The 24,583-nt window shown below is 47.6% G+C and overlaps 1 protein-coding gene across 3 annotated transcripts in view; it reads left to right on the forward strand.

Moving 5' to 3' along the window:
• Positions 1-24,583, forward strand: part of ESYT2 (extended synaptotagmin 2) — a 78,860-nt gene that overhangs the window by 45,778 nt on the left and 8,499 nt on the right. For 2 of the 3 annotated variants that reach the window (XR_011472589.1, XM_070423551.1), the window contains exons 8-17: positions 2,303-2,423; positions 3,335-3,511; positions 6,036-6,118; positions 6,959-7,007; positions 8,076-8,165; positions 8,688-8,783; positions 14,500-14,562; positions 18,165-18,239; positions 18,653-18,739; positions 23,271-23,420. Coding sequence is in view for 2 of the 3 variants with exons in the window: in XM_070423551.1 (XP_070279652.1) it covers positions 2,303-2,423; positions 3,335-3,511; positions 6,036-6,118; positions 6,959-7,007; positions 8,076-8,165; positions 8,688-8,783; positions 14,500-14,562; positions 18,165-18,239; positions 18,653-18,739; positions 23,271-23,420 (991 nt within the window). In the remaining variant the exon portion in view is untranslated. The remainder of the gene's footprint in view (positions 1-2,302; positions 2,424-3,334; positions 3,512-6,035; positions 6,119-6,958; positions 7,008-8,075; positions 8,166-8,687; positions 8,784-14,499; positions 14,563-18,164; positions 18,240-18,652; positions 18,740-23,270; positions 23,421-24,583) is intronic. The other variant, XM_070423552.1, reaches the window with a different exon arrangement.

The following is a 24,583-nucleotide window of genomic DNA, read 5'->3' on the forward strand; positions in this document are numbered from 1 at the left end:
TTTATATCATGCCTCTTGTTCTTATATCCTTTTGTTACTGTTTATTTATTAATAAATGTATATATTATTTTCATATACATTTTACTAATTTCCTTTCATCTCTCACACTTCTATTATAGAGAAAGGGCAAATAGCAATATTAAAATATCTCCGCTGCCGAAACCAGTTTGGCTCAGTGGATAGAGCGTCGGCCTGTGGACTGAAAGGTCCCAGGTTCGATTCCGGTCAAGGGCATGTACCTGGGTTGCGGGCACATTCCCAGTGGGAGATGTGCAGGAGGCAGCTGATTGATGTTTCTCTCTCATCGATGTTTCTAACTCTCTATCTCTCTCCCTTCCTCTCTGTAAAAAATCAATAAAATATATTTAAAAAATATATGTATCTCCGCTAATTAACTCCCTTTTTTAAAAAAAATATACTTTATTGATTTTTTATAGAGAGAAGGGAAAGGGATAGAGAGTTAGAAACATTGATGGGAGAGAAACATCGATGAGCTGCCTCCTGCACACCCCCCACTGGGGATGTGCCCGCAACCAAGGTACATGCCCTTGACCAGAATCGAACCTGGAACCCTTGAGTCTGCAGGCCGATGCTCTATCCACTGAGCCAAACCGGTTAGGGCAATTAATTCCCTTTTAATGTGCACAAATTTTGTGCACTGGACTACCAGTATCCTATATAATAAAAGAGAAACATGCAAATTAACCATCCCTCCACTACGTGCAAGCCACACCCACAAGCCAATCAGGAGCGGGTATGCAAATTAACCCAATTAAGATGGCGGCAGCCACGGAGCTGGAGAGAGCAGGAGGCTTGGGTTGCCCCCGGCAATGGAGGAAGCCAAGCTTCCCACCTGCCCTGGCCGGCCCTGGGCTCCACTCAAGGCTACAAAGTTTCAATTATAGAAGATAAATAAATCCCAGAAAAAAAGGAGAGGCTGGGAGCTTGGGGTCGCCGGGGGGCGTGGCCAGCCTGAAAACGGCCATCAGCCCCTCACCCAGGCTGGCCAGGCACCCCAGCAGGACCCCCCCACCCTGAAGGGGCTGTGGGCAGCCTGATCATGGCCCTCAGCCCTTCACCCAGGCTGGCCACACACCCATGGGGTGAGGGTCCCCCCTGGAGGGCTTGGCCAGCCTGCAAACAGCCATCAGCCCCTCAGGCTGGCCAGGCACCCAGGTGGGGACCCCCACCCTGAAGGGGGTGTGGCCAGCCTGAAAACGGCCCTCAGCCCCTCACCCAGGCTGGCCAGGCACCCCAGCAGGACCCCCCCACCCTGAAGGGGCTGTATTTGCCTTCAGGGAAAACCAGCCGGCCCCCACTCATGCACCAGGCCTCTATCCCAGTGGTCAGCAAACTGCGGCTCTTTGGCCCCTTGAGTATGGCTGTTCCACAAAATACCGACTTCTGCGAGTGGGCCACGAAGTTTCAATCGCACTGTACATGCGCACCCGCACGTGGTATTTTGTGGAAGAGCCACACTCAAGGGGCCAAAGAGCCGCATGTGGCTCTCGAGCCACAGTTTGCCGACCACTGCTCTATCCTATATAATAGGGTAATATGCAAATTGACCCTAACAGCAGAATGACTGCTGGACCAGTCACTATGAGGCACACTGACCCTACCCGTCTTGGTCCCTTCCCCTGGCCTGCAGGCTCCTATCGCCTCATGGCCACCTGCTGCAGGGGTGGAGCCGGTGAGCAGGTGAGAACAGCCGACCTCTTGGTGCCTTCCCCCAGCCATCAGGCACCGATCACCCAATGGCGAATGGGAACTGGGGGTGGGTGGTAGCGGGGGATGGGGCTGGCTTCGGGCAGCTGGGGAAGATGGCCCTGAATGCAGGCCAGGCCTAGGGGCCATACCTGCGCACAAATTTCATGCACCGGGCCTCTAGTATATTATAAGAGAAACTTAATGTAATAAACATAGATGGAGTAAAAAGATATTATAGTATTCTCTTAACTTTTATGGATGTTTGAAATATTTTATGTTAAAGAAATTTAAGGAAACATATTAGTTACTCAGTATTAAATCAATGATAGAATTATGTAGGAAATGTTATTTAGGACTTACAAAATGTAGCCAGATTTCTGTCCTCAGAATAAACCCTCCATAACCGGCACAGTGGTAGCACCGCAGCTAATGGACTGACCTGCTGGTTTTAAACGTGCTTTGGGGAAGAGACCGCTCCTACCCTGTAAATGGGGGGGTTGTTGTATCACGTTTGTGGTGTGTTTACTGCAGAAGGCGCTAACGAGCATGGAATTGTCTGATAACGGTCTGTTCTTTTTCCTCCACCTCACAGCGGTTTATCAGATACCATCATTTTGGATATAATATCAAACTATCTGGTGCTTCCCAATCGAATCACTGTTCCTCTCGTCAGTGAAGTTCAAATAGCCCAGTTGCGGTTTCCGATACCAAAGGTAAGCGTGTCCTGGCCTCCGTTACCACTTACACATAGACGTACCCTCCCGCCACTTTGCACTTCCTCCTCACAGCCCCTGGCATGCGGATCGTGGTGCGATAGGTTGCCTGTCGCACACTCCGTAGGACGTGGCCAGTGTGCAGCTCGACCTCAGCTGGGAACTATGGCACCTATTGTGATCTCAGCCAGCCATCCTGTCTGTACTGACAAATCCTAACAGCTTCGTCTCAGTGATGGGGACGGCTTCCTCTCAGTCTGAGAGGTAATGAGGAGCACGGTAGAAGATAAAAACGCATGCCTTCCTGTGCTGACGGCCAGGAATATGGCCCAGCATGTTCTGCAGAGGGCTCTTGGGGAAAGGCTGTCCTACCAAAAGGTGACCTTCCCATCCTGGTTTGCCTTGAAAGAAATGAGTGAATATTTCATTTAATCAATTAAACATTTTAGGAAAAGAGTCTGTAAATAGTGTGTATTGCAGAGTTTCCGTTTCCTGTCTACAAATAAGGTTAATGACAGCATTTCATAGGGTTGTTCTAAAAACAGGACAAAATAATCTGCACATCACAGCTTGGGCACAGGTCCGACCTCCTGTAACGTAGTGTCACTTATGTGGAGTCAAAGCAGGACTGTCCTGTGGCCCACGAGGCCTGTTTGATCTGAGTGCTCTGACCCCGCTCGGGTCCGGAGTGCAGTGTCCCTCGGGGCCTCTGCAGAAGTCGCTCACCCGCTTCCCCCATCACTGGCCTCTTGTCTGAGGGGTCCCACCGGATCCTCTGTCCTGCCTGCTCCATCTTCCCGACATTTCACATGGCTCTCAGCTCCGCGCTGCGCTCCTGGAACGGACGGCCAGCACCAGCCGTATCCTGTCTGGGATGACCCAGAGAGTGGTGGCACTCTTGTCTTTTGCAGGGTGTTCTAAGGGTGCATTTCATTGAAGCTCAGGACCTCCAGGGGAAGGACACGTACCTGAAGGGACTTGTCAAGGGAAAGTCAGACCCCTATGGAGTGATTCGAGTTGGCAATCAGATCTTCCAAAGCAAGGTCATCAAAGAGAACCTGAGTCCAAAGTGGAACGAGGTGTACGAGGTAAGGCCTGCCTTGGCTGCCACGGCTTCATCCTGAACCATGCTTCCACTCCTGTCACCCAGGCTATAGTTCATCTAGGTGGCGATTTAAATTCTCTTTGCTTCAAATTCCCACCTTTATTTTTTTTTTTTTAATATATTTTATTGATTTTTTACAGAGAGAAAGGGAGAGGGATAGAGAGTTAGAAACATCGATGAGAGAGAAACATCGACCAGCTGCCTCCTGCACACTCCTACTGGGGATGTGCCCGCAACCAACGTACATGCCCTTGACCGGAATCGAACCCGGGACCTTTCAGTCCGCAGGCCGACACTCTATCCACTGAGCCAAACCGGTTTCGGCCAAATTCCCACCTTTAAAAAGTATTGCACCTTCTGTCTTCCCCACACTACATTCTTGTCATACCAACACTTAACATTTTAGATCTTAATTACATAAAATGATCACAGTGAATAATTGGCAAAATTTCTCATAATGTGAATGTTTTATGTTGTTATTTACACATACATATGCAAAAATGAGATTAGGTACTGTCTTGTAAATTATCATTTAACACCTGAACATTGATACATGCCAGTGAATACAGACAGACCTGTCCCTAACTGGTTTGGCTCAGTGGATAGAGCGTTGGTCTGTGCACTGAAGGGACCTGGCTTTGATTCCAGTCAAGAGCATGTACCTCAGTTGCAGGCTACTCCCCGGACTGGACCCTGGTTGGGGCTCATGCAGGAAGCAACCAATTGATGTGTTTCTCTCACACTGATGTTTCTCTGTCTTTCCCTCTCTCTTCCACTCTCTAAAAATCAATGGAAAAATATCCTCAGGTGAGGATTAAATATATACACACACACACACACACACACACACACACACACACACACACACAACTAGTGGACCTGCGCACGAATCCGTGCGTGAGTAGCTAGCTGCTGCTTGCCTCAGCTGGCCGCCCTGCTCACCATCACTCATAGCTCTCCGTGGCTCGTAGTTCACTGCCCCACCCCCTTAGCTCTCCGCCTACTGCCCCACCCCCTGTAGCTCTCCGCCTACTGCCCCACCCCCTGTAGCTCTCTGCCTGCTGCCCCGCCCCCTTAGCTCTCTGCCTACTGCCCCGCCCCCCTGTAGCTCTCCGCCTACTGCCCCGCCCCCCTGTAGCTCTCCACCTACTGCCCCACCCCCTGTAGCTCTCCGCCTACTGCCCCACCCCCTGTAGCTCTCTGCCTGCTGCCCCACCCCCTTAGCTCTCCGCCTACTGCCCCGCCCCCCTGTAGCTCTCCGCCTACTGTCCCGCCCCCCTGTAGCTCTCTGCCTACTTCCCCACCCCCTGTAGCTCTCCGCCTACTTCCCCACCCCCCTGTAGCTCTCTGCCTACTTCCCCACCCCCCTGTAGCTCTCCGCCTACTGCCCCACCCCCCTGTAGCTCTCCGCCTACTGCCCCACCCCCTGTAGCTCTCCGCCTACTGCCCCACCCCCTGTAGCTCTCCGCCTACTGCCCCACCCCCCTGTAGCTCTCCGCCTACTGCCCCACCCCCCTGTAGCTCTCCGCCTACTGCCCCACCCCCTGTAGCTCTCCGCCTACTGCCCCACCCCCCTGTAGCTCTCCGCCTACTGCCCCACCCCCTGTAGCTCTCCGCCTACTGCCCCACCCCCCTGTAGCTCTCAGCCGCTTGTAGCTTGCTGCCCCAACCTCCTGCTGATCAGTCATTAAGCATCACAGTGTAACAACCATTTGCATATTACCTCTTTATTACGTAGGATGTATATATATATTAGTATACTAAAGGCCCAGTGCACAAAACTCGTGCACTGGTAGGGTCCCTAGTGGCTGCCAGCTGGGTTCTCCCTCCTTTCCCCCGGCCAGCCCTACGCCCTGTTCGAACTCCCAGACGAATTGTCTCCCGGTCAAGAGGACAATTTGCATGCTACACTTCTATTATATAGAATAGAAACGGACCTGACTTACAATAGCCATTCACTGAGTAGATGCTGCCATTTCTTTTCCTGGAGAAAGCTCAGCTGCTAGTTCAGTAGGTACCTAACTGGTGCTGTGCAAGTGTCAGCCACCTTTCCCCAGGCAGAGCTCCTCAGCGTGGAACTGTTGCACCACAAGCTACACGTGCTGGGAGCAGAGCGACCCCCAGGTTTAGTGCAGGTCACGCTCCACCAGCTTCTCAGCCCCAGTCCTGCCTGTGGCCGAATTCCTTACCTCCGAGTGGTGCTTGTGGTGGTTGGTTACCCGAGGACAGCGTCTGGGTGGGACCTGCACATCTGCAGGCCTGTCCTGTGCTGGAGCCATTGACCTCGGTCCCCTGAGACGTACCCCACCTGAAACAAGCACAACGGGCTGGGCACTATGTGGGCGCACGTTTCCATGTGGGAGATGTACTCCGTTTACATTGAGAAAAGGGAAGTGCTTCCTGAGGACCTACACTGGGGCAGACACGGGTGCTGTCGCTATAACTGCTGTGCTCAGTGGGTGACACTGTTGGTAAAATGTAAGTCACTGCTGTCACTAACCTTTCAGGCCTTGGTCTATGAGCATCCTGGGCAGGAACTGGAGATTGAGCTCTTTGATGAAGACCCAGACAAGGATGACTTTCTAGGAAGGTAAGTCCTTCACGACTGAGCAGAGTGCAGGTCACGCTTTGTTTTCAAAAATCTCTTAAAACTACCTTCACTAACAGATTTGTGTACATGTTGTGTGGGTTTTTAAGTGGCTGTTAGATATAACATTTGCCTCACTTAGGCTTCCTAACACGTTTAGGGCCTAACAAGTTCTTGTGTGCGTAAGAGAAGGCAAGCTTCTAGCTCTGTGTCCGTCAGCAGCCACCAGCATAGACAGCCAGTTCAGTTAAACTGACTGAAGTTAAACACAATTCAAAATCACTTTTGTGGTTGCACTTGCCCCATTTTCAGTGCTCAGTAGCCCCGTGTGGCTTTGGCCCTACAGGCCAGGACAGCTCTCTGCACCAGACAGGCAGCCTTGCTGTGGCTTGTAGGAATGGGTTTTCAAACATTATTGTTAACGTAAAAACATTCAAATCTGTAAAGAATTTTTGTGAGTTTATTTGAGCCAAACAATTGCTGGGAAGCAGTATCTCAACAGATTGAGATAATGCTTTGGAGAATGGCCGGCTTTCATCTATTTTTATACATTGCAATCAAAGGAGGGGACTTAGGTGGTTTACATGAAATCCATCGGTGGTAGACTAGAGAGGCAGGAGAAAACAAAGTGGGGGGGGGGGGCAGGGGAGACCTCTGGGATTGGATAAAAAGTAAAATGATAGACACATACTTAATGGGTGCAGGATAGCCAACAGTATGCTTCTTGATAAACTGTAGCATTTTGTTGCGTTTCTGAAGTCCTTTTTCATAGACAACTGCCTAAGGTCATTGGTTGAAGAAGTGTGCTTCTCTGCTCTGAAGTTGTGTGTGTTGTTTCTCTAGTCTCATGATTGATCTGACCGAAGTGGAAAAGGAGCGCCTTCTAGATGAAGTAAGTTTTCTGCAAGTCTTGTTCTACTTACTGAGCACTGGCTATTTCCTGCCCCCACCCCATCCTGAAAACTCAACATTTGCCTCTCAAATATGAGAACTTAAGCTTGTTCGTAATAGCAAAGTAATAGAAAAGGAGTTTAAGAACCAAATCTTAGTGTGTGTACTGAGCACCTACCACATATGCTGGACATTTCCTCCAGGCAGGCGGTGTTCTTCCTGGGGCAGGGCAGGCCGGCAGCTGTCAGGTCAAGCGCATTTTAAAGATGCTGACGCCACAGCAGGTGGCGCTGTGCTGTGATGGGAGGTCCTCATGTGAAGGCGCCTGTGAAGGCAGGGGACTTGCAGCGAGCAGATGCCCCTCAAGCAGGATACTGCTATTGGAATAAAAGTATGAGGAAGGAGGGTTTGTGATGCTTGTAAACGGTGTGTGAGATTGGCCAAGGAAAGGTCATTCACCAAGTCAGCGCTACGGTCAGAGTGGCCGAGCGCTCGTGGCCATCGCTCACCAGGGAGCGCGAGCCGCCTGTGTGTGCAGGGCCTGAGTCACAGCGGCTCTTCGAGCACAGGGTTTCAGCCGCCTTTGGTTCATTGCTTTGTGATTTTTAAGCTGAAATAACTGTGTACTGTTTTGCTATTAGTATATAGTAATGAATAAAAACAAACATGTTAACTTGTTTGATATTGAAATTCAGCATTTGGGTTTGATGTTATATTAGGCCCATAAGTTCTCTTAAAATCGGTACCTAGAAGCTGATGAGCTGATAGACATTTGAATCCTTGCATATAAATTAGGGTGAAAGTTACCTCACAGGGCTTTGGTGGTCTCGAGGAGTTAGTGTTTGTGAAGCCTTGAGATGGTCCCAGGCAGCAGGCAGGGGTGGGTGTGGTCCACGGGTGTGGGCCACATGCCTGTCGAGAGAGCTTGGGGCTGGGTGTGGAGGGTTCCGTCCTGGGCTCCCGCGAGCAGTGTTGGTGCCGCAGGCAGTAGCCTCTTGGGACATTATGCAGACTGGTTACTCGAATGTCGATTCAGGAGAACTGCTAACCCTGCACCGTTTGTCTTCAGTGGTTCTCCCTGGACGAGGTCCCCAGAGGAAAGCTGCACCTGAAACTGGAGTGGCTCACACTGACGCCACACGCTGCTCACCTGGACCAGGTGTGTGACGCGTTCCTGCCGGCTGAGACCCATGCCTTTCAGAGGACTACAGCAGCACCTTGGGTGGTTGTGCTACAGTCACTGCGGTGGCCTCAGGGATAAATTAAAGATGATGGCATTTTTTAAGAGATTTAAAGGCCATTTACACCTGTTTCACAGGATCTTCAAATCTTGTACTTGATGCAGAGCCGGGGTTTGGAGGGCCACAGAGCACTGGTCCTTCCTTTGATTTGTAGAGAATCTTTCCTACTTCCACTCTGCTTGCACGTATTGGGGTTCTCTGCTCCCTCTCTGCTTGCACGTATTGGGGTTCTCTGCTCCCACTCTGCTTGCACGTATTGGGGTTCTCTGCTCCCACTCTGCTTGCACGTATTGGGGTTCTCTGCTCCCTCTCTGCTTGCACGTATTGGGGTTCTCTGTTCCCTCTCTCCCGTTTGCTGGAGCGTTACAGGCATAATTGGGTAGCAAGAGTCTAAAACGATGTGGAAATGTGTCTGCTGAGACTCTTCTCCTTCCTGGTAGGTGCTGACAGACATCAGGGCTGACAAAGACCAAGCCAACGATGGCCTTTCTTCTTCCTTGCTGATCTTGTATTTGGATTCAGCGAGGAACCTTCCGGTAGGTAGCACTGTGGGAACTCATGTGTGTGCTGGTGTCCACACTGTCACCCGTTCCTGTTGCTGTGTCTTCTCTTCACCCCAGCCCAGAGCTGTGTGGAGTGGGTGATGCAACAGTGTGTTAAACTCCTTTTTATCATCAAGATGGCCCTTTATTTGACATGTTTTATGAATAAATCTTCAATACAGAGGAGATTCATCCAACTCCCTAGTAGTTAGGGAAGAGGATGTTCTGTAGGAAATCACTGAGTAGTAACATTTCATTCTCTACTTGGTGTGGGAGTAAAATGAAGCAGCTCTAATGACAAACCCAGATTCATCCTGCAGCTGCCTGGCCAGATGGCGGGCGGCCCAGTGGTGGGAGGACTGAGTACTGAGTGCCCTGGGTGTGGGACGCACTGCCTGGCAGGCAGACACGCACTGCCCCTGGCAGTCTCCTGCTGCACACGTGGCTTCTGCAGCCCAGAACAGTGCGCCTTGTTAGCATCAGAATTGTTTTGCTCTTAGAAAAAACCATAAAGTACAGTTTTTATGGGTAATGACTATAACTTGGAGAAGAAAAACCATATACATTTTCAGTCGTGGGAGGCCTGCTCTGATCCCCCACCACCATAGTTTGACCCTACTGTTCATTATAAATGTCCTATTGCTTTGATATATTTCTTTTTTTATATATATATTTCTTAAAATATATTTTTATTGATCTTAGAGAGGAAAGGAGAGGTGGAGAGAGATAGAAATATCAATGATGAGAGAGAATCTTGATCGGCTGCCTCCTGCACGCCCCCTACTGGGAATGAGCGCGCAGCCTGGGCATGTGTCCTGACTGGGAATCGAACCATGACCACCTGTCTCAGGTTGATACTCAGCCACTGAGCCATGCCAGCCAGGCTGTTTTGATAATTTTTTGAGTGCCCACCACTTGTTCAGTAGATGGCCATTCTTGCTTTCTTTCATTGTGTTGAAGGCCAATTTTGTTGACAGAAAGACGACTGCTTCCAGGTGCAGTGCCCCCTCCCACGACGATGATAATGCTCACCATCCAGGTCATTAGTGTGTCCCCGTCCCTTCCCGTGGACACGCAGGGAGCAGCGTGCAGCTCGGCCCTTAGCTGCCACCTCAGGGTTTCACTTGGCCTCCATTCTGGTCTCAGCTCAGCGGCTGGACGGTGTGTCCTTTACTTCATGAAGTCACACACCTCATGTCAGTTAGGACCTCTCAGGGTTCAAAACTGTGCATTACTTGGGCTTTGTGCAGCAGCACAGTCGTGTACTCAGTGTATCAGGACACTTTATTTAAAGTTTTCACAATTACAGTCTGATCAGTCATCTATTTTTTTTTTTTCATATTGGGAACATGTAATTGAACTCTGTCTATGTAATTGTATATATAGTTGGCCCTTGACCAACATGGGGATGAGGGCTGCCAACCCCAAGCCGAAAATTCACGTGTAACCTAATCCTCCGCTGACGAGGATTCCCTGCCCCGACTGGAATCGGCGTCCCGCACAGCCCGGGCGTGAGCGCCACAGGCCCGCACGCTGCTCGGGGCCAGCTGTCCTGTGTTCCTTGGTCGGTTTCTTTACCGAGGTAGCTCTGACTTTCTCTTAAAGTGTTCACCTTTTGGCCTGTCTTCCAGTCTGAAGTCGGTGGCTTTATCTGTTATAGTTTCAAATTGAGGGAAGTTTCATTATTATTTAACCTTTCTACAGAATTTCTTGTATGGTAGAATTTTTTGTTTTTAACCACAATAATGTTTGTTATCAAATCTTTATCATGCCTGATGGAAATGAATGTGATATATTTTAGGATATACAGAATAGTGTATCAGAAGGGACTAGGCTGCTCTTCAAAACTGTGTTTTATTACATTAAATTAAAATTTGAATGATGTCACAAAAGCAAAAGAAGCAAGTGAATCTATTAACCTCTGTTAAAGGGCACTTTGTGCGCGAAGCGTGCTCTGGCCAACGGGCCAAGGGCCTTCGCGGCATTGCTGCTGCTGGGGTCACTTCCCACGGAGCGTTGCCGGCGCTCCCCGTCCCGTGGCTCTGTGACTGCCCTTTGCACTCCTGTTACTGGTGCTTCTTGTGTGTGTGTTGATCACAACCCACCATTCTTTGCTTTCTCCTCCCATTTCCACTTCCTAAGAGTATCTACGAGGGAAGCTTTGGGTGTGGCCACTTAAAAGAGAGGCGAGCGTCGGGACTAGTGTTCTGTGAGAATACTGCCTCAGTCTATAGAGCACTGTTTGTGAGTTCCCCATGTCGTCTTCCTTGTGTGCTAGTGGAGACTGCGAGAATGTGGCTGCAACTCCTGGTGCTGTCTCCTCGGTGGGGGAATGGCGTGGCATGCGTTTCACTTTTCTTGCATGATTCCAGTGACTGTGTGTGCTTGCTTGGTGCTTGTTTTGTAAAATGTGCCACTGCTGTGACTAACATTGGTGACTACATCTGATGATGAGATGAACAAACCTGAGTCATGAGGAAGCCCAGGAAAAAATAAAATAACTCTTCCATGGAAAAAGTGAAACCACAGCGATTCATTGGTTTTCTTGTGGTTCATCTCACTGTGAGATGTAAATATTTCTTTGCAAGCTTTCAAAAACCTCCCTCAAGTCTGCTTTCTCCTCCTGACCAAGCAGAAGCCTTAGAACTTGGCTTTCCTTAGAGTCCCTCTGTGCCCTGGGGTGGTCAGTGAAGACAGACGTGCACTCGGTACCCGAAAGCATGCTCTCTCCCTCCTGCGAACCAGTTCCTCAGGGAGGACAGATACTGCGTGTGTGACTCAGATCCTCTTAGGAATGGAAAGCATTTCCTGGAGTGGACAGTGCGAGTCTGACCTTGCTTGGGAAGCTGATCTCGTTCTATCTGTTTCCCAGGGTCTGGCTGTAGCACCTTGATTCATGGCACTGTTCTTGGTGCCTTTAGCAAACACTTATTTAAGTTTCTTCGGGGTAAAAGGAAGCCACCCATGGCTTAGTTATTAGTCCAGAGGGTCACCCTTTCTTGGCTAATCACTGACTTACTAGCAGCTCAACAGCTGGTGAGACTCTTCGAGTCATTGGTCCTGGAGGCTGATGGGGTCAGGCTTTGCAGCTGTGAGGAGTTCTCATTTCTGTTTCCACATGAAAAAGAGGGGCAGGCAGAACGTCAAGAACAGGTGTATTGTCCCAGGTCAGTGATGGCGAACCTTTTGAGCTCGGCGTGTCAGCATTTTGAAAAACCCTAACTTAACTCTGGTGCCGTGTCACATATAGAAATTTTTTGATATTTGCAACCATAGTAAAACAAAGATTTATATTTTTGATATTTATTTTATATATTTAAATGCCATTTAACAAAGAAAAATCAACCAAAAAAATGAGTTTGCGTGTCACCTCTGACACGCGTGTCATAGGTTCGCCATCACTGTCCTAGGTCATAGAGGAGGAAAGTCAGGACCTCAAGGGGTGGGCGAGGTTCAGGCACCCCGACAGTATGCGCCCCTCCACCTGCACTGTGACCCACGGTGGTGCTCATGGCATCTATTTTGCACCACTCTTGAGTAACAGAGTTTTCTGTGGCAGTGCTCCAGGACAGCTGCATGGCTGGCTGCGTGATGGCAGCGCCTCCACCAGCGGCCTGTGCTTACGTCTTTTCATTCTGGAAACGTTCTGCCCTGCGTCAGGGCTCTAGTCGCTTTGTCAGGTTCTGCTGTGACCCTGCTCCGTCATCAACACTGCTTTCCTCCTCCATTGTCACAACCACATGCTCTGCTTTGTGATTCCAATGTTGGCGTTCACAGGGTGCTCTGTGAACTAAATTTGAACAAAGTGATTGTATTTTTAGACCCATTGGTTTTCACTATGAAGTTGGATCTGTGTTTTCTCAATTTCCCTCATGCCTGAGCCCTTTCCTGTTTCTAGGAAAGGCCTTAGCTACCTGCCCTTCTCAGTCCTACCTTCTACCTGCTCAGAACACTCTTAATTTCCACGAGTAAGTGATTACCACTCATGACCCCCTGTGGAAGCTCTAGAGCAACAGGACTGTGTCCAGACGAGATGGCCCTTCCATTGCTGACTGGAACTCTGCTCTCCTCCTTTTGGTCAAGTCCTGGGCTGCAATTTCAGAGGGACGCCATGGTGCCCTCTGACGCCTGGGGGTCCCCTCTAGACCTTTGGCTTCCTGATAACTCGTGTCTGCACAGCACTTTCCAGGGGTTCTACGTGCACCGCTCCCTTAGTCTCAGGTAGGAGACAGCAGGGAGCTGAGGGACTGAGGTGAGAGCCAGGGTCCTGGCTGCTGAGTGGCAGAGCTGGGGGCTGAGCTGGCATGTGCCCTCCCTGCGCTCCGTCCTAGTGTGAAGGGGCCTCTCACTCGGCTGTGGGCGGGGTTTACCTGAGATGGCGTTCACGCTCATGCCCACTGCCTGGGAGAAGGCCAGCTGTAAGGTGGAGCCAGGGGGTGGGGGTGGGGGTTTGATGCTGTGCTTACTCACTAACGGGCACAGGTGGCAGTGCTGCCCCGTTTAAGATGAGTGGCCCAAGTGGAAGGTGCCGTCATGTCTGGAGGCCTCATGCTGGGCCCCTGCCTAGTGCACCTGGACGATCCGGCCTGTGTCACCCCCAGGCCTGTGCGGCTTCCACGACCTCACACTACTCCACTGTCCCCCACCCTACCCCACCCCTCACCTCTGGCCCCGCTTTGCCGACATGGATGCAGGTTAGAGTGATGTGTACATTTTGTACACAGCCCACTGCCTAGAGAACTTCAGGGAGGTTCTTGTCATCCCTCACACCTCAGGCCGGTGGTTCCCAGCCTCACCTGTCCAGACTCCCCTCGGAGATGCACCTGGTGGGTCCAGCGCCCTAATGCTGAGCAGCTGGCCGCCCGGCCGAGGCTGGCTTTCACGTCCCATTCATTCCTCTTGGCCAGATGCTCGACCTCCTTGCCCGGCCCAGCCTGCCACAGTCCCATTTCTTCATTATAAAATCTACTCTTTATAAAAAAAATAATAAAATTCAGTTTGTCATTTAAAGTTAATTACAATGAAAATGATAAAATTTTTAATCTTACATGTTAGTCTTTGAAGGAGCTTGCAAAACAGCTCAGTCTTGTCCTTTTGAGGGCCAGAAAGTAATGAATTTACAGACTAAGATTTAATAAAAGCAGGACATCAAAACTTTAAAGCCAGGAGAAACTTGATGAGCTAAGCTGCCTCCCAGTTTATACTTGGGAAGGAAGGAGAGGCGAAGCAGAGAAGGCCCATCTCTGCTGTGGGCCGGCACAGAGAAAGGAGAAATGTGGCAGCTGCTCTGATAGGATAGAATTTGGCTTGAGAGTAATCTGGGCATCTATGGCCCGTTGGTTGATATTTAGATAAAACCTAATTATAGATATTTTAGGGGTTCATTCAAGCAAAGGATAGTAAATAGAACCCTTCCTTAAAGTAGCACTTGGATTTTTCAATCCCGAAGTTCAGAGGAGTAGTAACCACAGAGGAGAAGCACATAGGTTTGATGCTGACAGATTAAAGGTTCCTTCTAAGATAAAATCGTGAGCATACAGAAAAATTTTACAAATGGTTTTTTTTAATGTTTCTGTGTAATTCTTGCTGGTGTTTTTTGTTTAAAGATTTTTTTTTGTTCGTTTGCATAAGTTTTCATGTCGTTAACCTTACATAATCTCCTCATTGCATGTTTGATTAACCCTTGGTGTGTTCATCTTCTGCGGGAAAGAGTAACCCGTTAGGGTTTAACCCCGGTGTCTTGAAGAAGACTGCAGTTCAGAAAGCTTTAAAGGTAAACAAATGGCTTCCCTTTGAAAGTTCATGAAGACATATTGAAAGAGATGATGCTTCAACCCTAGTGGTGTATTACTAATTAGTAATTAGTGGTCGTTAGAGAGAGCCTACTTTTGTTGACCAAGAATTAGTAGAGAATTTAAGTCAGCTCTGAAGAAAAATTTTATAAAGTTCCAGTATGATAAATTAGACATCGTCTTGTTGACCTTAGGTAGCAATATCTAAGGTGGTTTTAAATGACCTGTTTCAGTTGGATTTGAATTTGTGAAAATGATGAACTAGAAGTTCTGTCTAAAATCTTACCCAGTCTTCAGACCTGCTTGGCAGGTGCCCCTTGTCACCGTGGCTGTCTGTTTACACATCACCTCTTCCAATATGCTGAGTCAGGCCGGCTCCGCTGGTGACCTGAGAGCTTCCGGCGCTGTGGCACGGGGCCAGGTCTTTGGGGAAGCTTTACATTTCATTCAGTGATGGATATTGAAAACTGAGCTCCACTCCCTAAAACACCAGGAACATGTATTTTCTGGCTAAATTGTTAAAGTTTTCTATGACTTACGATGTTTTATTATTTTTTCTTTGATTTCTTTGAACATTCTAGACTTAAATATTTAGGGGAGAGTTTAAATGTAATTATTTTAAGAAAATTCCATATAAAGGAACCAGGAATGTTTTTAAATCAGTTTCATCTGGAGGATAAGTTAAATTTCAAAAGTGGGAAACACTAATAAAGCCTGTTTTGTTTTGTTTTTTGATCCTCACCCGAGGGTATTTTTCCACTGATTTTTAGAGAGAGTGGAAGAGAGAGGGAAAGACAGAGAAATACCGATATGAGAGAAACACATCGATTGCTTGCCTCCTATACACGTGCCCTGACCAGGGCCCAGGCTGGGGAGGAGCCTGCAACCGAGGTACGTGCCCTTGACCGGAGTCAAACCTGGGACCCTTCGGTCCACAGGTCGATGCTCTATCCACTGAGCCAGGCTGGCCAGGGCAGATAAAGCCTGCTTTGATGTAGCGTTTATGAAGTCCTTGCTGCACCTTGTTTGCAGTAGTTGAAATACTGCCCCTAAAACACTGTAAGGAGTGTATCAACAGGCTTTCCTCCCATTTCTGTGTTATGGTTGGAACAAAGCTGAGAACTGAAGACGGCTTGGGTTGGAGTCCAGCATGAATTAATAATTTATAGGACGGAAGTGACAGTGTCTTCTTTGCTGGAGTAGTGAGTACGTTAAATGAGATCATGCATGGAAGGGATTCCATGCAGCTAGTCCAATATGTTCATTTTAATTGTTATTACTTCACCTCATTTACGCCTAACAGCTAGCTTCTGGAAATGGTATCATGCCCATTTTATAGAACTGAGAACCAGGGTTCAACTAGATGAACTGTGGTTCTCACTAATCAAGGGGTAAGGAATTGAGCTATAAGTTCAGGGAAGTCGTGACTTAGTGTCATGATATCTGTGTCTCTGAGTTGTGCCGAATGTGGAATCATAGTAGAAAACTTAGTGATTTGGGATCTAAAATGTCATTTATTTTAAGATACATCATTACTTTACGTACCACAAAGAAAGAAAACATGTCAATAAAGGTTTGTTAGTGTTTATTTCATACTTATTAAAGACTTTTTAGGCTTAGGATACACAGATTTCCACCATGTCACACACATGCACGCACAGAAGGAAAACGGAAGCAAGCTAAGTGGGCCAAGGAAGTAGCCATTCCCCCAGCACCTCGATTTTCCCAAAAGCAGGCACATAAAGTCAGCAATTGTGAGTTTCGTTGCTTTCAAAGTAGAAAGTCAAAAAAAAGTCTTATAAATATTATATGTTTTTAGGAATGAATGGCTACTTTTTCAAAGATGAAGTAAGTATTTTAGTTAAATACAGTCAGCTTCTGAGTCAGATTCAGGAGAAGTTGTAGTTTCAGCAAGACAGAGGTAACTTCCCTCCAGCATCCCAGAATCTGGCTGGGGCTCTGCCTGCTCGCTACCTCCATCCAAAAGGGGGTCCCTGGGAAGGGGCGGGAGATGCCTCTCCTTTTCAGGCCAGACTGCACCTGCCACACCTGACTGCAAGGGAGGTTCAGAAATAGAAGCTTTGTTTGCAGAGGCCTGGGCACAGCTCACATGCCAGGGTTCTATCGTCCAGGGAAGAGGGAAAATGGACTTAGGGGGCAAGCGGTGTCTCTGCCACAGTAGCCTGTAGCTTTTGAATTGTTTAACAGTATTTATTTCGTTTTACAGAATTCATTCACATCAAAAAGATGAACCAGAAAATAGATTATCGCAGTAGGTGTGGGCTAGTAATATTTTATTCCAATAATCATGAATTTGATGCTTATTTTTATCTTTGCTGCAGTGTTGTGGATTGACTTTAAAATTGTTTAACTAAAAACATTTTTGTGATCTAATTAATTTCCACTAACAGATATTTAATTGAATCTTCTGTGAGACTAAGTTATAAATAAACCTCATGTCCCATATAGTTGTGTTTTACTATGTCTTCTTCTATCAGCTAAAATATATGCTTCTTACAATTTTTAAAATTATATTCATACTGCTTAATTTAATGCAATTCTAGATTGCTGTTTATTCTTCCAGTCAGAATTACTTAGGCGCTGGCCAGTGAGACTTGATATCTGATAGCTACATGTTTGAACAGAAGATACTAAGTTTAAAATGTGAAAACATGTTTCTGACACTTTGTAGTATTTTTATTATTCCAACTAGAGAACTGTTCTGCATTATATACTTTTTTAAAAAATATATATTTTTGTTGATTTCAGAGAGGAAGGAAGAGGGAGAGAGAGATAGAAACATCAATGATGAGAGAGAATCATTGATAGGCTGCCTCCTGCATGTCCCTCACTGGGGATCAAGCTTGCAACCTGGGCATTGTGCCCTTGACCAGAATCAAACCCAGGACCCTTCAGTCCACAGGCCAACACTCTATGCACTGAGCTAAACTGGCTAGGGCTATATACTCTTTTTAAAAAATATCTATTTTTATTGGTTTCAGAGAGGAGGAGAGAGATAGAAACATCAATGATGAGAGAGAATCATTGATCAGCTGCCTCCTCTTGCATGCCCCACACTGGGAATCAAGCCCGAAACCTGGGCAGGTGCCCTGACTGGGAATCAAACTGTGGCCTCTAGATTCATACATAGGTCAACGTTCAACCACTGAGCCACACTGGCCGGGCTGGATTATATACTCTTACATTTGTCCTTGCTCATGTTTTTGTATTCATTAATTTCACTTTATTTATTTTGTTATCCCGGTCAAATAAGTTTTGAGAGCTGGAATTATCAATAAAGATAGTCAGAAAATTTCATGTTTTCAAAGTAGTTTGCTCTAAAACTAAAAGACTTAACACTTAAAAAGTATATGTAAATAGAACTTCTGGTATATTTTATGGTGGATACAGTTATGGTTTGGGTTGTGCTTAGTGATTCTTTCCCAGTTACTCCCAGATAGTCCCTGTAAACTGCAGTCTCAGAAGCAAATAGCAATGACTGTTAGTGTAGCCAATCGTTTCATGATCAACAGCCTCTTTCAGGGTATTTGTTACTGATTTTGTCTTTTTTGTTTTTGGATAGTCTGGGAAGAAAATAAACAGCAACCCCAACCCTCTGGTGCAGATGTCGGTTGGTCACAAGGCCCAGGAGAGCAAGGTAAGGCCTTCGTTGCTGCAGTAGGTCCCACTTTCCTGATGCGAGAGAAGCATTTCAGGAACTGTTTAAAGTTACAGGCCTTTGTTCACACTCACCTGCTCACAGTTAGTTAGAGAAGCTTCCTGAATGCAGAGCTGCGCAGCCCACGGGAACCCAAGGAGGGCCAAGCCACACAGGGAGGCCTTTGCCACCGGGAGGGCACCCGGCTTGGGGCTTTGGGGCGCTGCCCGGCACACTCTAAAAGCTGGGGACTGTCTTTTGAGTACTTCCCACAACTGATACCTAACAGCACATGCGCAGTAAGTATGTGTCTTGGAATTAATTAAAGTCCTCCCTGGCTTCCAAACACATAACCTGATAAACACAGACAGGAGCCACAGAGCTAAGAGCTGATTGGGGGATATTTCTTTCAGATTCGGTACAAAACCAATGAACCTGTGTGGGAGGAAAACTTCACTTTCTTCATTCACAATCCGAAGCGCCAGGACCTTGAAGTTGAGGTATTTTATTTGCATTCTTAAAAGATTTATTGAAATATAATTAACATGCAATGAACTGCACATATTTAAAGTGTATAATTTATGGATCCATCACCATAATCAGTAATTTTTTTTTAACTTTAGACTGTTGATTGAATGTTACTGGTATCTAGAAATGCAGTTGATTTTGTACGTTGGCATCATATTGTCAGTCGTGCTGAACTTATTAGTTCCGTAGTGCTTTTGAGGACACTTCAGGATTGCCTTCTACACAGGGAGTCTTGTCGTCTGCTAAGAAAGACACGTCTGCTGCTGTGTTTCCAACCCGCTGCCTCTGCCTCCCTTGTCTTGCCTTGCCCTTCCGGCCTCGGGCCTCCGTGTGAGGAGCCCCCTCTGCCTCCTCGGGTCCAGGGGAGCCTTAGACCTTCAGCATGAAGCCTGAAGTTTGAGGGCGTTTCCCTCTCCTGCCACTAGATTGCTGAGAGTTTTGTCATAGTGAACGTGGAATTTTATCAGAGGCTTCTCTGATAAAACTGCTGAGGTGTCATCTAGCGTTTCCAAGTTTGTAAATACGGTGACTTTCAGACGTTAAATAATGCACACCTTTATTTGGTTTTCAAGATTTAGCATTAGGGAACCTCACAAGCAAACCTTTATTAGGGGATGAGTTCACTTGGCCATCACGTTGTATCCTTCTTATGGATTCTATTTAATTTGCTAAAATTTTGTTAAGAATTTTTGCACCTGAGTCCAGAAGGACACTGATCTATAATTTTGTTTCTCCAGCTTGTGGATCAGAATGATGATTGTAGAAAGACTTGGGAGGTTTTCTCTCCTCTTTATTTTTCCAAGAGTCTGTGCAGAATTATAATGCCCACCTGACGAGTTGATTCCTTTATCATTATAAAAATTTCCTTTACGGTTCAATTAAATGATATTCTTTACTCTGTAATCGACTGCTTGATATTAGTATAGCTATCCCATCTTTCTTTTTATTGAAGTTAACATGCTTACTTTTTTCATCTTTTTTAAACCTATTTGTAATTTATATTTAAAGGTGATGTCTTATAGACAGCATACAGTTATTGTTGATGTGGTTGGATTTAAATCTGCTACCATGCTATTTGCTCATTTGTTATCTTTGGCTTTTTTAATCTGATTTCTTTGGGAGTGAGCATTTTGTATAACTGCACTTTACCTCCTTTTTGGTTTATCAGCTGTAGCTCTGTGCGTGGTGTTGCGTGTACTAGTGATTGCTCTAGGGTTCCGGTCCCTCTGTTCCGCACACTGGCCTCCAAAGGTACAAGACCCTTCCAGGGCATGCTTCTGTTTCCACTCTCCCAGAATATATTTTATTATTTTTGCCTTAAACAGTCAATTATATTTTAAAGAGCTTTCTAGAAATCTAGAAAGTAGTTTTTCCTATTTAGCCACATATTTACCACTCAGGTTCTTACTCTGTTCCAGCAGAAGCAATCTCCCTTCTACCCAGGGCCTTTTCACTGCTCCTGCAGGGCCAGCCAATGGGTTCTTCCAGTTCTTGTGTGTCTGGAAAGTCTGTTTCGCCTTCATATTTTCACAAGATACAGCATTTTGGCTACCTGTTTTTTTCTTCCACTTTCTTCCCTCTTACATTGTTTCTGATGAGGAGCCTGAACATTCCTTCTCCCATTTTTCCCCTCAAATGTCTCATCTGTCAGTCCCATTCTGTGTATTTTGGCCTTCCCGATGTTCATCTTAGAAGCTGAGTTTGGATCTTTAGTTTTCCATGTCTTTCCTCTGCCTTCCTGCGTGTGTGTAGCCTGGGTGTGACAGCTTCTGTGCATGTCACAATACCATTGTCTGTGTGGTTGCTGGATCTGTGGATCAGATATGACTGCTTCTTTGGTTGCCTGGTAATTGTACATGTTTGCGTGCGGGATTAGTGTGTCTTTAAATATTTTGGAGCTCTATTCTCATTTGGAGGGAAGGTACTTGGGAATACTTGGAGCTTTATTAGGCAGCCCGACAGCCTCTAGCCTTGGGATCTGGGTGCCCTAATCTGATGCCCCACACGTTACCAGGTTTTCTGCAGCCCCATGTGCTCTGGGATTGTCCTCTGCTCCTCCTGGGCTTGCGTCCTTCTGTGGTTGCTCCCTCGCATGTGCCCATTGGCTGAGATGCAGGGGTCCTCGGGGCCTCCAGCTCTCTGGGGCTCCCCCCTCTCTGGCACCTCCTGCTCTTTGACTGCTTCTCCCTGTGTCCTCAACACAGGGGGACCGCTGGCCTCTGTGGGATCCCCATCCCGGCACCATGGCCTGGACTCTCTAGGCAGTGACCAGGTCAGTTGTCAGGCTCACCTCACTTGTTTTTAAGCGGAGGTGGGATGGTAAATCGGTTCCTGTTGCTCCATCATGCCAAAGCAGAAATAACCTCCAGGCAAATGACATCCTCAGGAGGAGCGGGCGGGTGCCCCTTGGATTCCGCCTGCAGTCCAGGGCTGTGTCAGTCCTCCTCTCACCTCACCTTAGCATAAAGGACAGTGGGTCACACAGCTTGCACGGTCATCCCAGGGGCAGGCGTACAGATATCCAGACTCAGCTATGCTGGTTCCCATGTTTCTTTTTGCAAGGCCTCCTTCCCAACATTCAGGCTTTGAGAAGTTTAAGGGCCTTTGTTTGCTCTTTCTCTTGTGCTGCTCTGATGGGTTCCTCAGCCCCTGAGACCTGAGGCCCGAGGGTCATGTCCTGCCCTGGGGGCCTCACGTCTCCCCCACAGAGTGCCTGGTCACTGCCGTGTTCATTGTTCTCTGCGTGTTTTATGTTTTCAAATTCCCCCCCTTTTTTTTTATAGAGGAGAGGTTTTATTTATTTTTGTTATGTTTTTATTGATTTCAGAGAGAAAGGAAGAGCCGGAGAGAGAGAGAGAAACATTAGTAATAAGAGAGAATCATGGATCGGCTGCCTCCTGCACGCCCCTTACTGGGGATCTAGCCCGCAACCCAGGCATGTGCCCTTGACCGGAATCGAACCCAGGACCCTTCAGTCCATCCACTGAGCCAAACCAGCTAGGGCCACATTCCCTTTTATACAACATGTATCTGTCTAGCTAATTTTTGTATTTGTTTAGCTCCTTTTTCCTTCATAAGTTGCACCATGCTTAAAACAATCTGTATTTACTGGATCTTGAATTTTAAAAAATAGCTTTTAAAGTTCAGTAAACAACATCACAATTATTTCTTTTTTAAAAACTATTTTTATTGATTTCAGAGAGGAAGGGAGAGAGAGGTGGAAACATCAATGATAAGAGAGAATCATTGATTGGCTGCCTCCTGCATGCCCCTTACTAGGGATTGAGCCTGCAACCTAGGTATTTGCCCCAAGAATCAAACCATGACCTCCTGATTCATAGCTCAACGCTCAACCACTGAGCCACACCAGCCAGGCCACAGTTATTTCTTTTAAAAATGCTTTTAGCCTTGACCAGTGTGGTTCAGTTGATTGGGCATCATCCCATACACCGAAAGGTCACCGGTTTGATTCCTGGTCAGAGCACATGCCCAGGTTACGGGATCAATCCCCAGTTGGGGTGCATGTAGTAGGCAACAAGTCAATGTTTCTCTCTCCCCCTTTTCCTTTCTCTATAAAAATCAATAAGAACACATTTAAAAAATAAAAAAGCTTTTGGATTACAGGTTATAAAGAAATTAGCAATCAGGCATCTAGGTTTTCATCTTAGATAACTTCTTTGACCATCTCATGTAGCCTGTGAAAGCTCTTCCTCTGTTTGGTTATGAACTGTTTTGTGTGACAGCAGTCTAACAGGAGCCATTCCTGTTGCAGAGGTCATGCCGCAGAGTATCGCTCAGGAGGCAGGAGTTGCCCTGCATTTAAAGGAGATACTATAAATTTTCTAAACCAGGGGTCCTCAAACTTTTTAAACAGGGGGCCAGTTCACTGTCCCTCAGACCGTAGGAGGGTCGGACTATAATTTTTAAAAAAACTATGAACAAATTCCTATGCACACTGCACATATCTTATTTTGAAGTAAAAAAACAAAATGGGAACAAATACAATATTTGTATTTGCATGTGGCTGGCGGGCCGTAGTTTGAGGACCCCTGTTCTAAACAAATGTGTAGATTTTGAATAGAGAAGGCTTAAAAGACACAGAGAAATTTTTCTTCATAAACAAGTGTCATCAGTCAAACTTGACACATTATACAAATGTGCATGGTCATCATTTTCACAGGGTTTAAGACGTTTCTTTCTATTCTTCAGGTTTGTTCAGATTGCTGCCTCTTAACTAGAGGTTCTCCTAATGGACTCCTAATCATGGTGCCTTTTCCGCTCACAAATGTGTGATGAGGAAGTGACAGACACATGTGATGCAGATGCAGTGTAGCATCACTCATTCCAAGGTGCCCTGTCTTCCCAAGGAGGTTTTCTGTTATCATTTAAGGAAACACTGCCTAGAAGGAGATGGTTGAAGTGTGTTTTTAAAGACTGGATTTGGACCTTTCTACGTTGTGTCTTTATCCGTGGAGCTCAGTGTGTTCTGTGGTGTGTTTCCAGGTCAAAGATGAACAACATCAGTGTTGCCTGGGGAACCTGAAGATCCCACTCAGTCGTCTGCTCACCAGCGATGACATGACCATGAACCAGCGATTCCAGCTCAGTAATTCAGGTCCAAACAGCACTCTGAAGATGAAGGTCGCCCTCAGGGTACTGTAGTCTCCCAGGGGAGCACGGGGTGCACGGGCACAGGCTACCATGGCAAAGCTCTCAGGTGCTGTTCCACAGTGGACAGTACAGCCACAGGGCTTAGGACAAGGTGGACACGGTGAAAGCCACGGGGCTCAGGACAAGGTGGACACGGTGAAAGCCACGGGGCTCAGGACAAGGTAGACACGGTGACAGCCACAGGGCTCAGGACAAGGTGGACACGGTGAAAGCCACGGGGCTCAGGACAAGGTAGACACGGTGACAGCCACAGGGCTCAGGACAAGGTGGACACGGTGAAAGCCACGGGGCTCAGGACAAGGGTGGACGGTGATCACAGTGACAGCTACGGAGCTCAGGACAAGGTAGACACGCTGACAGCCACAGGGCTCAGGACAAGGTGGACACAGTGATCACAGTGACAGCCACAGAGCTCAGGACAAGGTGGACGGTGATCACGGTGACAGCCCCGGGGCTCAGGACAAGGTGGATGGTGATCACGGTGACAGCCCCGGGGCTCAGGACAAGGTGGACGGTGATCACGGTGACAGCCCCGGGGCTCAGGACAAGGTGGACGGTGATCACGGTGACAGCCCCGGGGCTCAGGACAAGGTGGACGGTGATCACGGTGACCGCCACGGGGCTCAGGACAAGGTGACAGTGATCACGGTGACAGCCAGAGGGCTCAGGACAAGGTGGACACGGTGATCACGGTGACAGCCAGAGGGCTCAGGACAAGGTGGACACGGTGATCACGGTGACAGCCAGAGGGCTCAGGACAAGGTGGACACGGTGATCACAGTGACAGCCATGGGGCTCAGGACAAGGTGGACGGTGATCACGGTGACCGCCACGGGGTTCAGGACAAGGTGGACATGGTGGCAGCCACGGGGCTCAGGACAAGGTGGACACGGTGATCACAGTGACAGCCAGAGGGTTCAGGACAAGGTGGATGGTGATCACAGTGACAGCCACAGGGCTCAGGACAAGGTGGATGGTGATCATGGTGACAGCCACAGGGCTCAGGACAAGGTGGACACGGTGATCACGGTGACAGCCATGGGGCTCAGGACAAGGTGACGGTGATCATGGTGACAGCCAGAGGGCTCAGGACAAGGTGGACACGGTGATCACAGTGACAGCCACAGGGCTCAGGACAAGGTGGA

Source organism: Myotis yumanensis, unplaced genomic scaffold (genome assembly GCF_028538775.1).
Source record: "Myotis yumanensis isolate MYYU_CA2020_CCGP unplaced genomic scaffold, mMyoYum1.0.hap1 SCAF_9, whole genome shotgun sequence".
Taxonomy (NCBI): domain Eukaryota; kingdom Metazoa; phylum Chordata; class Mammalia; order Chiroptera; family Vespertilionidae; genus Myotis; species Myotis yumanensis.